The sequence below is a fragment of the Grus americana genome, chromosome 12, assembly GCF_028858705.1.
Source record: "Grus americana isolate bGruAme1 chromosome 12, bGruAme1.mat, whole genome shotgun sequence".
Taxonomy (NCBI): Eukaryota; Metazoa; Chordata; class Aves; order Gruiformes; family Gruidae; genus Grus; species Grus americana.
In genome coordinates this window covers 18,066,712-18,080,323 of record NC_072863.1, presented here as the reverse complement: position 1 = coordinate 18,080,323, position 13,612 = coordinate 18,066,712, and the positions used below count along the sequence as shown (strand labels likewise).

The 13,612-nt window shown below is 40.6% G+C and overlaps 1 protein-coding gene across 7 annotated transcripts in view; it reads left to right on the top strand.

Moving 5' to 3' along the window:
* Positions 1 to 13,612, top strand: part of TENM1 (teneurin transmembrane protein 1) — a 736,058-nt gene that overhangs the window by 631,966 nt on the left and 90,480 nt on the right. For 6 of the 7 annotated variants that reach the window (XM_054839650.1, XM_054839648.1, XM_054839643.1 and 3 more), the window contains 3 exons: positions 1,172 to 1,357; positions 2,465 to 2,488; positions 4,825 to 4,971. In XM_054839650.1, the coding sequence (XP_054695625.1) occupies positions 1,172 to 1,357; positions 2,465 to 2,488; positions 4,825 to 4,971 (357 nt within the window). The remainder of the gene's footprint in view (positions 1 to 1,171; positions 1,358 to 2,464; positions 2,489 to 4,824; positions 4,972 to 13,612) is intronic. The other variant, XM_054839649.1, reaches the window with a different exon arrangement.

Here is a 13,612-nt window from a genome sequence, read left to right as displayed (position 1 = left end):
AGCATTTGTCACTACAAATGCTTTTAAGAATGTTTATATACAATGGTTCCAAGATATAAATGATCATTGTTTAAAATCTGTCAAGGGAAAAATCTTGCCACAACTAAATATGTAACACTGACATTTGAAATCAGAGCAGACACGATTATTTGGCTTACACTTGTAGCGCTATCAGCTGCTTTCCGAGAGGAAGAAGGAGGAAACATTTCTGTGGCGGGTTAATTGCAGAATAACAAGCAAATTCTGTCTCTTGACACTAATTATTCTAAATAAATTCAAACTACATAGAACCCTTTTATAATGAAGCCATTCTTTTCACAGAACAACTTTAGTCTAAGTGGAAGTGGAATTGCAATTGGCGTATTGTGATGTATTGAAACAATTCAGGACTTTCATTCTGCTTCATGATAAGTGGCATTCTACAATGCCCAGGTAGAGAAATTGTTGTGAGTGCAGTGAAGGAGGTGCTCCTGTCTTCCCGAAACAGCTTTTCTGGTTTCTTAGCAGTTGAGTCATGAGAGTCAGGAAGGAAAAAAAAGAACTTTTAATCCTTGAAAGCCATTTTAGAACTAGGCAGATCTGCGTGGCTGGCAAGTCGTGTAATATTGTATACTGCCATCAGAGTGGGGTGCTTGCTCTTCTTTATCACTGTTATCTTTTTGGTGGCTCTTCTTACTGTAAGTGAAGGCCATTTTGCCATCACTACAATTTCTGAATATCTCAAAGACTTTTGCTTGTATGTATTTAATGTGTCACTTCATCCTTTAATTCAGCTCACGTGCAATATTTGAGTTTATAATAGATTTCAGAACTGAGCCAGTGGGACCTAGGAAGGGATACGGCACGCTGTTATTAAAGGTCTCAGCTGAAGTCAGTCAATAGATACGGACGTGTTGTGTCATTGTTGTCTGGTTTAGACCCGTTGCCCTCCCATATGCAAAGCCGTCATTGTGGCAGTCCCCACCCCAAACAAATAAATGATCTTGCAAGTAACTGCTAAAGAAGGAGGCAGCCAGATTGTGTGAGGTCTGTACTGGGTGAGGAAATCCCATATTCCATCCAATTGATGAGTGATATTAGTACAGAAGTGATTAAATTTCGTCTCGGTGCAAAGTCTATTCGCAGTATGAATCTGCTGTTTCACATTATGTATTTTTGTAATCCTGTGCAGAGCTGTGTACCCTGGACTGTGGCAGCCACGGTGTCTGTTCAAGAGGGATATGCCAGTGTGAAGAAGGCTGGGTGGGACCGACCTGTGAAGAACGTACCTGCCACTCTCACTGCGCTGAACACGGCCAGTGCAAGGACGGGAAGTGTGAGTGCAGCCCTGGATGGGAAGGGGACCACTGCACCATTGGTAAGGGCGTTTTGTACCTCTAGAAAGAAAATACATAAAGTCTGAACCAGTTATACACAGATCTGCCATAGCCATCAGTCTGATTCAAGTCATTTTGGAAAAACAGAGACCCAGAATCCGGCCGGGTTTAAAAAGGTGCCTCTGCACTGATGGCACACCCTGCTTGTCCCACAGAATAGCAACTCAGTGCAGCTTTCTGGTCAGAGGAAATAACATTGATGAATTGGGTTTTTTTAAAAACACACAAAACAAAGATATCTCAGTCCTAACATATCTTTGGGTGGTGTTCATATGTGGACTTTGAGTCAGGAAGAAAAAAATGTTTAAGAAATAGAAGATGTGAGGGGACAAAGCTATTATTCAGCTTAAGTAATTCTTGCATTAAATCTCTTGCCTTCATGTCTGAGGATTTACATATTTTGCTTATTACTAGAGGTGTTTTTTCTATAACTGGCTTCTAACAATATTCTTAATAAGGTAATGCTTTCAGATCTTTTTAGAAGTCATTGCTCTACTATACAAATGTAATAGTTATATTTTTAATGAAATACAACAGGCTTTTGCAAAGTCTAATAGTGTTTCTCCCTAAAATATCCCAAAGCAAGATTATTCATAAACATTTTAATTGTTTATAATAGCAGGGTATCTAATTTTCAGAGGTGTAAGCAGCATCATGCTTGCTTCTTGAAAAAAGTGGAATGTTTTACCTTTATCTTGCTCATTTTAAGATAATTCATTCACTGGCTCTAGAATGTACTAAATCAGATTTGCTAAATCAAGAATTAGGTTTGCGAATGAGGAACGGCCTAATTTTCTAAAGACTGTGTAGAGCAAATCCAGAAAAGGCCAGAAAGAATGAAAAAGATAAATAGAGCTCTTCACATTGTCGGTACTGCCAGGTATGGCCCGAGCTGGCCTCTGCATGCTTGTCATCAAATGGAGAACAATCACATCCGCAATGCGTTTTGATCTGACTGCGGCGAGAGGGAGACACTTTATATCCAACCAACAGGTTAGAATAGCCATCAGCAAATGGTGTCTGTATTTTTTTTTTCATTTGGGTACAGAAGTTCAATCCATCTCAGTTTTGTTCTTTTCTTTTTTAAGCTCACTACTTAGATGCTGTTCAAGGTAAGTTTTCCGTATCAGCATTGTGAAAGAATAATGAAAAGATAGAAAAGTATTGGGAATGTTTTGTGTTACCTGTTTTGTCTGAGCTTCTGTACTGCTAAGTTGCCAGAAGAAATAAAACATTTGTTTATGGAGATATATATACACAGAGAGAGAAACTTACAGGGAAAAAAAATGGAATTTTTAACAAATAATGTGCTCAACTCATTTGCGAAGTTGGAGCAATGTAAGCATATTTCATGTGGCTATCTGATGTGCTATGGTAGGCAGATCAGATTTTTGCTCTCGCTTACCGTTCCAAAGTAATGACAGAGCTGAGGACTTGCTCGCAAAACTTTGTGTTGATCCTGCCTTCCATGAGAACACAAATTGTCATATTTTTTGTCATTTGTGCTTGAAGTAAGTTTCTTTGGGCAGAGACGTATAGCTTTTTAAAAGCTGTCTAGGCTAGATGTGATGTAGTTCTCTTCGAATCATTTGATACAAGAGTTAAATTTTGTGTTGTTTTGTGTCTGGTGCTGTCATTTGCGTTCCATGCCTTGCCGCGGGTCCTGCTCCGTCATGTCGGCACAAGTACCTGCCCCGAGTTCGGCAGCGGTCCCTCGGTCCTCGCCACACTGTGAGGAGCAATGGTGCACGTTGCCCCTTGCCAAAAATGCTGCTAGCTGAAATATCAAACTAACCAATGTTCCAGAAAGGCATGGGTGTTTATTTTGTATTATTATTTTATTTCTTCAGAATTAGACCATAATAAAAACATGCAGGCATTCATTTGATTACATTTATAGTCTTAGAGGATAACCACACGCAGCAGCAAAACATAATCATACACAAGAAATGAATTAACTCAGCAGGACAGTGAAGTGGAAAAACATCCCCGTTAACCCAGAACAGCTCTCACATCCTGCCCTTTCCCCCCAACTCCCCCAAAATAATTGGCTTTTATAGTATATCTGGTGGTTGCCAACCTCATGCTATTTTAGAGCAGCAACTTCCAGAATTCCAGCATGAGGAAACGGTGCCGCCCATCACCAGCCCTTCCGAGCAGGAGGGTCAGACTCCCCAGTCTCCTTGCTTGCAGATGTGATTGATAAACCGTGCTGAGGGTGAGAAGGAGCGAGATGATGTGGCCAGTGCAGAGTTGCCGGGAGATGTGCTGCGTGCTGGGCTGTAAGTCACAGCCTGACAGACCAGTCGGACAGAGTCTCTGACTCTCTGGTCGGCTCCTCCAAAGCCCTTTTGGAGCATCTGTCTCTTGGGGCTGCCAAACACATACGCAGACTGAGGCCTCCTCTTTCTTCCTCAAAAAGAATTTCTTTCTGATAACACGTAAGTGTTGATGTTCACGATCAAGTACAGAAGGGCTTTCAGCTGCTGTGTGTCCGTGCTGGCAAAAAGAAAGGAACCCTCTTAGAAGGGATGCCACTTGCGCCGTTAAGCTTATTGCTGAGCTTTATCCATTGTCCTTTGGCTCCATGTGTGATATGGTGAGGATTTGACAAATGTCTAAGCTGGCACTAAACTATGCAAGCAGATGGACGTGAGTGTACGCATCCAAGAGACAATTCCTCTGTTGCTCTTATAGGCAAGAGATCTAGCTGAGAATGTCCAAATTACTATTGATTCAGAGCTCACAAGTATATAATCCAGGGGATGCTACAGTCGTCGTTCCAATTTTGATCTAGAATCGGAGCTACTAAAGGGCAAGTGCTTGTCATATTTGAGTCGGCTATAATGTGAAGGAAGTGGAACTGGACATTGGAAGGAAACGCTCCCTCGTTTGTCTTCTGTGGAAAGAGTTGTATTGTAGCATAAATCAAATTGGCTTTTTCTCAGTCAGCTGAGTATTCATGAACAGAATAAAAAGGTCACCTCCACTCCCTGCAATGTGTAGGATTATGTCCACAAATGCCAGTTGTCATTTAAACAGTGTTTTCCATGTATATCTTTGATATAAATGCTGATTATGTATATACCTTCCTTTGGGATCTACAACTTGTTTTTCAATAAGGAGAGAGAGAGAGATGGACACGGCAGACTGTTAAATATATTCTTATAAGTTTACTCACTTTTTTCCTGTGCACAAAATGTTATACACTAAAAAATCCTCATTCCTCACTGAGAAATGACTTTTGAGCAAGCAAAGGGAGGAATCAGGATGGTGATTTTTTTTTTTCCATATTTGTCCAAAAATATAAATTGCTTGCAAGGGAGCTGTGGTCATCGAAGGTGGCAAGTACAAAACTGTATGAAGAATGTTAAAGAATAATTACAACTGTAAAGGAAGAGAAGGAAACTCCTCCATGAAGGCTTCTTTCTTACATTTTCTTTTCTAGATGGCTGCCCAGGTCTCTGTTATGGAAATGGGAGGTGCACTCTTGATCAGAATGGATGGCACTGTGTTTGTCAAGTGGGCTGGAGTGGCTCGGGCTGTAACGTTGTCATGGAAATGGTGTGTGGAGATAACCTGGACAATGATGGAGGTATGATACATAATTCATGTCTCTGTGTTTATTTGTCAGATCCTTGATTGTCATTTGAATCTGTAGTTTGGGTGTATGTTTTCCTTTTTATCACAGAATGCCAACGTTTGTCTGGTTGCTCAAGACAGTTGTTCCACCGACTTCATCTGTGAGGGAACAGATCATTGTGCCAGATGTTATTCAAGGCACAAATTATGTATGTGCCATACCTATCATCCAAAAAAAAAAAAAAAAGGTGTAACAAGTAGTTTCTTCTATCTCCTTTCCACTCTACCTCATGTTCAAGATAACTCTGTCATCTGTTTCAGAAAAAAGAGCCAATGGATACCCAAATGAAAAACCCTCTGTGCCTGTCAAAATGCATCCAGAGTTTAGTCTTACGTTAACATTAAATGAATATATTTGCAGGCATAGAGCATACATTGAGAGATGCTTTTTTAGCATTAATCTCTTTCTTAATGTTTCCACTGAGACACAGCCCAGTTCTTGCGATTATCCAGACCTACATTTGAGCGGCTGGTGAGTAAGCTAGTGTGGAAAGTATGCAGAAGTCATTTTTGAAAGTGCCAGAAACAGAGCCCTGTGCTGAAATAATCATTCGTTCTTTTCCACCAGTTGAACCAGGGCATTTGGCATGAGATGCTCCCTACCTCAGACCTCTGTAGTCTTGATTCTAAGGCTGTGTAAGTTTTAGGTTTGCTGGGAAAAACACAGTTTTTTCATAAGTTAGTCTCTGCCTCCTTTCCAGTACTTCACTCTAACACATGAGCTAGTGCATTTTTTTCAGGACAAACCACCCAGACTCTATTTCAGACTTACCAGTGGCAGAAAAAGCCACAACATTCCTCACTGGTTCTTCTCAGAGTTAATTATTTTTCCGATCTATTTTAGGAATACTCATTTACTGGACAGTCAAGAAGGACCATTGCTTTCCTCTCCTTTACTTACCTCCATCCTTTACGGCGTGCTTGGCCCCATGCTCGGAGCTGCGCAGCTTTCTCGTTCAGACCGTCAGTACCTCTGCCCCAAGCACAGTTACATTATTTTCCTTAGATTGTACGCCGAGACGTATCGAAACATATATTATCTTATTGTGTCACACTTGCAAACCATCTCAGTGCCTTGGGTGAGATCTCCCACCCCACCGTAGTGTCAAGCCTTCGTATTAATATTGTCTGTTTGCTTCTAGGTCATTGATAAATTAAGCTTGATTTAGGGCCAAGAGCTGAGGTCACTGTGGGACCTCAGTAGAAACATTCTGACTCAGTGATGATTCCTCATTTACAGATATATTTTGAGACCTTCTGATTTTGTGTCCTGTGGGCTCTGAGACCACGCTGTCTTTTGGCAAAGGCGTCCCCGTTTCTGAACCCCTTTCAAAATCGCCTTATTCCTCTCTTATCCTTCCTTTTCCACCTTATTTCCAAGCCCTCTGACAACCGTCTCTCTGCCCACTCCCTCTGCTCTTCCACGCTGGTGCGTATCCCTTTCACACAAGGTCCCACAGCTGGCATCGCTGCCCCCCGCGCGCGTTCCCATCTGTCCGGTGCTCTCCCCTGCTGTCCGAGCCACTGACTCACTCGCCTGCATGCTTAAATCTGTCCACAAAAGCCCTGTTTAGCCTGTAATGTATGGAAAGCGTTTTCTGATACACTCTGTGAACTGGCTCTGTAGAAACTGCCCTGTACTGTGATTTTGGGTGCTTTATATTCTGCAATAACGGTGAGTTATTGAAAGAGTTGGCAGTTTTAACTCTAAATCTCCTTGAATTTGTCAGTTTAAGGCAGACACTTAACATCATTTCACTGCAGGTTTTAAAAGTAATTTTCTTTTTCCTTTTTAATGGCAACATAACATGGGCTAGGACAGCTCTGTTGACATTACAATTAGAGATAAGTGCAGAGAGAAATATTTAATTAATCTGGCTACTACAGATGGGCTAAATGTAATTAAGTTTCCTTCACAATCAATTTTATATAAGAAAAGAAAATTTTAACTACATATTAAAACCACTTCTCTTTATATGTGAAGTTCATAGGACCTGATTTGGCAGAAGCATAAATTAAGAAAATTCCCTTTAAAGTCGTTTGAGTTATACCAGTGTTACATTAATACGAAATCAGAAGCTGATTCCTAGTGTTTCAGGGTTTGTGTACGTACACAACAGTAAAAACAGAAATTAGGAAGGAGGCGTGACATTACCCGTTAAGTCCCGTTTGCTGGGAGGTTGTGCCTCAGACTATGAGAATATTACGGTGGCGTAACGAGTTACCATCCATCAAGCTACGTAACTGGATTAGGTTCGTAAAGGTGGAAGCCATTAACATTTTTGCCTGCAGTTGTGGTGAGTTAAGAGCATGCACTCAGTTGAGTTACAGAAACTCAGCTGGCAGGTAGTAACTTCCTAAGCCGTTAGGATGTGATCACTTTCAGAGACACACACAGCCTGGGAGATCGTGCTCTAGACCTAATTTAGTGCCGTTGTATATTCCAAATCATGGTATTCTCACCTAGCAAAGGTCTTATTCAGTCCAGGTGCGTTTAAATCAAGTATTTGTAGCTCAGTCCCTAGGAGGTGTTTTCTGATTCAGGTTCGTTAGGAGGAAGTCACAGTCAAAGGACGAAGCTGTAGTAAAGCTGAACAATTAGTATTTCAAACAAATTTCAGGAGTTCGGCAGAGTGATAATTTTGGATAGTTTCCAGTTGATTTATTATACAATACTTTCAGAGACTGAAAAACTGTACTATATAAAAATACATTTAAATACATGGTAGGAAAAAAGTGTTAGAAAATGAAGTATTTTATTAGTTCCAACTGTAGGGATCAAATAATGTCATTTATTTGGCATGAGGAAGTGTTAATGTTATTTTTTGGTCTGTAGTAACAGCACAAAAGCTTTGGGAGAGAGAAAGTCTTGAATTCATTTTTTTAGGACTGGCATATTAGCGTATCGGTAAGGCACAAGCATGTTCACGGGCATCCCAGTTCTGCAGACGCTGAAGCACTGAGTTCCCCATCAGCGCAGTTATCCGCGGCGGTAAGGTTAAACACGTGCGGAAATATTTCCCTGAGCAGGGAGAATACTATTTCTTTTAGAGCCCCATCAGTGTACGCTGTACTTGTACCCTCACTGTACCATAACTGCCTTCCCATTCCATCTCATAACTCTCTGTTAGCTTTTTCCTACTTGCAGACTTAAGGGCATGTTTACCTGTTCAAATATCACTACAAATATCATTGAAAAGGTCTTAGCATTATAACAGATGCACAACGGCATGGTTTGCACTCGCTCTCGTGGAACGCATCTGCAGTCTGTTAGCAGCGTGATGTCCATTAAATAATGCCAAGAAGTCAAGCAGATGTCCTTTGCAGTGGGACCTTTCCCTCGCCATCACTTCCCCCAGCGTCGCGTTATTCCCCATTTCTTATTCTGCTTCTTTCATTGTCATGATGGACGTGATTTCATTTGCAGTGTATAAGATGACCATTCAGCTCGTCCGAGCGAGTCGTTTTCTCTCGCCCTGCCATTACTTTAGACTCGTTTGGAAGCTTCACTAGCTCCAGGAGATTGCTTGAAAGCTCTGCTGAGTTCTGCGCAGGCAAGCGCCCGCGGCCCAAGCGTGAGGAGGCAGAGCACGCTGTCGCAGCGCTGGGGCACACGGGGTGCTCAGCACCAGCTCACAGGTTGCCCCTCCACCCTGCCAAGCCACAATTTACCCGCTATTCTGGCGTATATTTACATTGCTGCTGCACACGCAGGTCTTTGTCTTAGGCTGAAAGTTGCAGCCTGTCATTCCCATTAATGTCTTTGATACGGATCTCTCTTTTAAATTTGCCTGGATCTCTTTTCATTGCTTGCTTTTCCTTTCGTGACTCAATCTTGACTGTTTTTAAGGAAAATACTATTTACTACATGCTTTGAATTCTCTTCCAAATATCCCTTCAGTCACTTCAGACAGTTATTGTAGCTTTTTCTAAGCTTTTCCATGCACAAGAAAATATATGACTCAGCATAGCCTTGGGTTGATAACCGGTGCTGCTAAAATATTGATGTATTTCTGACCCATCCATTGGCATTTTAATAACCTATCCATCACAGAGATATTGAGTCCATATATAAGTAATACGCTATTATTACACAATATAAATAATACTGATGGGAATGGTTTTCATTGTTGCTGAGCAGCGAGGGCTCCCCAGGGATACTTACAGTTTCTGAAAATCATACCCTGACATATTTGCATTCTCTTGTGTGTGGAAGGCCAAACACCACTGGTACGCACTGGATAAAACACTCCGGAGCCTTTCCACAGGCACGCTGGGGGGTTTCCAATGTCCTTATACAAACGCCGACGTTCCACGTTAACATCCTCGCTGTCTGCTGCGCGCTATGTGTTACGGCGAAAATTTGAGAAGCGGTTTGGATTAATGCATACAAATAAGCATTGGAGTCTCCTGAAGGTTACTGCTGCTCAGTCTCTTCTGAAGTCGCTCTTTGATTCAGTTTTCTCAGATTCCTGGGAACCCTAATTGGACTTAACTGAGCCTGTGGCGAAACAAGTTGGCACAGGCATTGTTTAATGCTTATTTGAAATCTGTAAAAGAAAGCAAGCAAATGTAAGTTGAAGACTCCTGTGGATTATATTTTTTTCCACGAAGGACAATAGCATTGAACAATTGATCACGCGGGTGTACTGAAAAGCTCAAACCCTTCAAGTGTTGAGAGTCATGATGTTGAGGTTTTTTAGGTTGTCCTGCATAAAGAGTTCAGAGAACAAAATCTGCTTCCTGCAAGGTGAAACGCAGAGCCCGTTTTTTACTTTCTGTGAAAACGTTCTGGACATAGAGTCCCCGTAGCTCCATCGCTGGCTCGCGCTCGCTGGGATCAGCGCCGAGGGAGCGAGAGAGCTCTTACGCACACCTCTGGGTTGCTCTGCAGCAGTGAAAATGAAGGTCATTGGTGTTACTTAATATATTGCTTAGAGATGGGCTTGATTTTCACGTGACTGAGCAAGTGCATTTATTAGTATGTGTGTTAGTGAGTATGCCTGCATACACCTCTATGTATGAGCCATATAAGCTTGTGCACCATTTCCCGTAGTATTCTGGGTTTGGCGTTAACCATAAAACTTCAAACCTATTGTAGTTAACATCAGTAGTGTCTTCTCCATGTGTGACAAAAGCTCAAAGGACTGAGAACACTTCTCTTCTTTTAATGAACTTTAAAGCAGAATAGCAATTTTAAGTATTATTGCTAATTATTTCTGTTTTGCTTGCCAGAACCTAATGATAGTGGATGGTTTATTAAAGTAACTAACCCAGGAACATGGGAGGTAGCATCTGATTGAATTATTCATTTTCATAGCCAGTTAATAAAGTGTCTCAGTGGTTTAATAGAAAAGAAGCCGCTGTGAAAGTTATTGCATGCTGCACTGGTGAGCTGGGGAAGCCACCGCTGCCCAAATTAGAACCGCTTCGTTCTGTGCTTCCGTTTTCAGCAACATGAGTTATTGTGATATTCCCGTATTTGTAGTCATGAATTGCAAGTAACTCAAGGGTAGATGAGAAGACTAGAAAAGCCAGGGTTTCAAAAGTAGATGGCATAGGGCTGTCCGTATCAGGTCCAAAACACGTGACTTGTTCCGTGTTCTTGCTGTTAGCTTATAGCTGCCCTTTTCCAACTGTTATTTTATTTTATTGAGGATTTAATTTAGATATTATGCAGCGTATGGAAAGCTCAAATACAAAACATATGAAATACAATCACTGTTGCCTAAATGTGGTAGGTAGAGAGGTATATTGCTGGCAAGTAACCAACGGAGAGGTGGGTCCGTAGCTCCATTGCCAGTTTGCCTGGCTGCTGAAGGTGATCATCCCTGTAGAAGAGAGATTGCTGCATAATGCGTACATTAGAGAACGAGCTGTACCTAGCACAAACTGAGCCTTCCAGGACTGCAGTGGAAGCATAGCTGAGAAGTTAATTTCATCACATTTGTGGCATTCTTTCCATTATATTAAATAAGACATATATATATATACAAATGTATAGCAAGAAAATATGTTTTATTTGATGGAAAACATGATGTGATTCCATTGACACAAGCTCTTGACACAATAAATATTAATATCATTCCTTATAGAAAGCTTCCTGAATGTATCCCTTCCCTCGCAAGGAAATGGGAAAATCTTGTCCTAACTCTGTGAGCTACGGCAATGCAGAGACTGAAAACGGAGCAACTTGTTTTCGCATGCCCTGCCTTTTCTTTGAGGTTGTTTAAATTATTTAAGAGTGCTGTGAAGTGCCTTTTATCCTCAAGTTGGTCTTTTGTGAATTCGATTCTAGCAGTAATATTAAAAATTTTTTAATTCTCTAATTTACTTCCTAAAACAAAAATCTCAGTCCATCATTATCCCTTGCATACAAAACCAGGTAGCTGGAAGATGCGTAACCATAATCTCAGACTCATCAAAATCTGAATCACTTTATTATTATGTGACCTGTAGTGTACCTTGAAGGTGCCTGACTGCTTTTCTATAAAATAAATTAAAAAAAAATGCTAATAGCAAACCAAAATCATTCATACCTCTGTAATACGTTTTAGTGTGTAGCTATGCTGTGATGCACTGGGTGGTAATTGACAGTAAAAATTTCGGTATTCAGGCTCCCCTGCTGTATGAAGTACAGATTTTGCTGTTTGTGGTAGTTTGTTCATACTCCTGACTGTTGTCTCCTGAGATTTAAGAGAAACCCTGCTGTTTTCTTAACGTGGCGAGTTTCTTAATAGTTGGTTCCTGATACGAAAACTTAACTAAAAAAGTGGCCATGGGTTGAGAATTGACTAATGTAGTCGTAGCATTTTCAAGTGAATGAGTTCGATGCTGTAGTTCATAAACAAGATTTGTTTGTCTTTCTGGGTTATTCCCCTGGATTAAAAATCTCATTTCAAATAGGATTGGCTTGTTGAAAATGTTATCCTCACATGCACTTACTAATATGATTTCCATTATCATAAACTGCCTCCATATGTAACTTGTGATTCTGTACCAGTTTGTTTTACCTGGTTCATTTTAATGGACATCATGCTGAATTACAGTAGTTTCTTTTGGGGTTTTAGATTTGGGGTTTTTTTTCTTTTTTTCTTTTAAATGATCTAAGTTAAAAACCAGGTCTTAAATGAGCCTAAAGTAGAAAAAAGATTTTATTTTGGCTTGAGAGCTCCCTATTTGCCCTGAAATAGGTGTTTTATTCTTTTACTTCGCACAAAGTGTGAAAAAAAAATTTTTTTTTTTTTTTTAGTTTTATCCGATTTGATTCCTTTTCTAAATTTTGTTTGATTGTTTGGAAAAAAGCTAGAAGTTGCATTATTCAGACAATTCTTGTTAATAATTCTTAAATACATACACCCAGTTGCCTGAGCCAAATATGTTGTATCAAGAGTCCGTAGAGGAGCTGGTGCTGCTGCACCTCCTGCCTCGCTGCCCTGGAGCATCTTCTCCAAGCCTAGCACGCATTTTCTGTTTCATTCTGCATGGTTGAGAAGGGAGATTGAAATAAATTGTAACCTAGTCAATAAAAAGATATTTTTAAAAATGCAAAAAAATAAATGCAGCAGGAGAGAGAGAGAAGTCATGAATAATAATACGTAACCTAGAAGGCTCCTACTTTGGATTAACGTTTATATTTTGGTTAGAAATTTCTTCCTCTGGTGACTTCGTAGCCTTTGCTCACAAGGTCGTAAGCTGTTCCTGGCGTATCCAGTGCTTCATACGTTCATGGTGCTGTTGGGACAAATAGCATTCTCACCATGGGTTATTCAGATATACTCCTGGGACTTCAGCCCCTACTAATGGGAAACGCACCCTTTTGTAGCCCCGAGAACCTGGTGAAGCAAATGAAACCAGGTGCAAGTAATTCAGCCCAAAATAACTCCATTAGCAGTACCTGGAAGAGTTTATAAGAGTCACTTTGCTGACAAGTAAACTGCAAAGAAAAGATGAAAATTGAATCTGACTGGAAGGTGGAAAACTGCTTTCCCTTTGCTCGGTTTCTTTTTGTGTACAGCATGAATGTAGAGTGTTTGTTGCCAGGCATGTAAGCTGTTGACTGAAGCAGAGAAGAACGAGGACTCTAATAGAGAGAGCAAAGTATTTAATTGTTATTTTTATAGCTAATTCTTTTCTAAGCAAATCTTCATATTCTCATATTTCTGTGACTTTTCACTTTTATTTCTTACATAAATGAGAGAATCAGGTCAGCTCAGTTCCCACATCTAATGGCTTGTTGACAAGGAAAAAATTAATCAGAATAGCTACTGTGGAATAAATTACTCCAAAATAGCTTCCCCATGGATACTGTTATTCTGAAATAAGTGTGCCTTTTTTCTGATTAGTACTTGTTCTGCCAGACCAATGTTTGTCAAGTTTCCCAGGTAGACAGCAGTCAGCTTGCAGAAATTAGTACCTTCCAGAAAGTATCTTGACTCCTTGAACAAGACTTGTCCCTGCCATAACCGGTCCACCGGCAGAGACCAGCCCTGAATGGCTATACCTAACCACATCAGAGCCCTCTGCAGGGATCTTCACCGCAAAAAGCAAGGGATTTCAATTTCTTTATCACCTTTTCAAGTCTAGTAGAATTT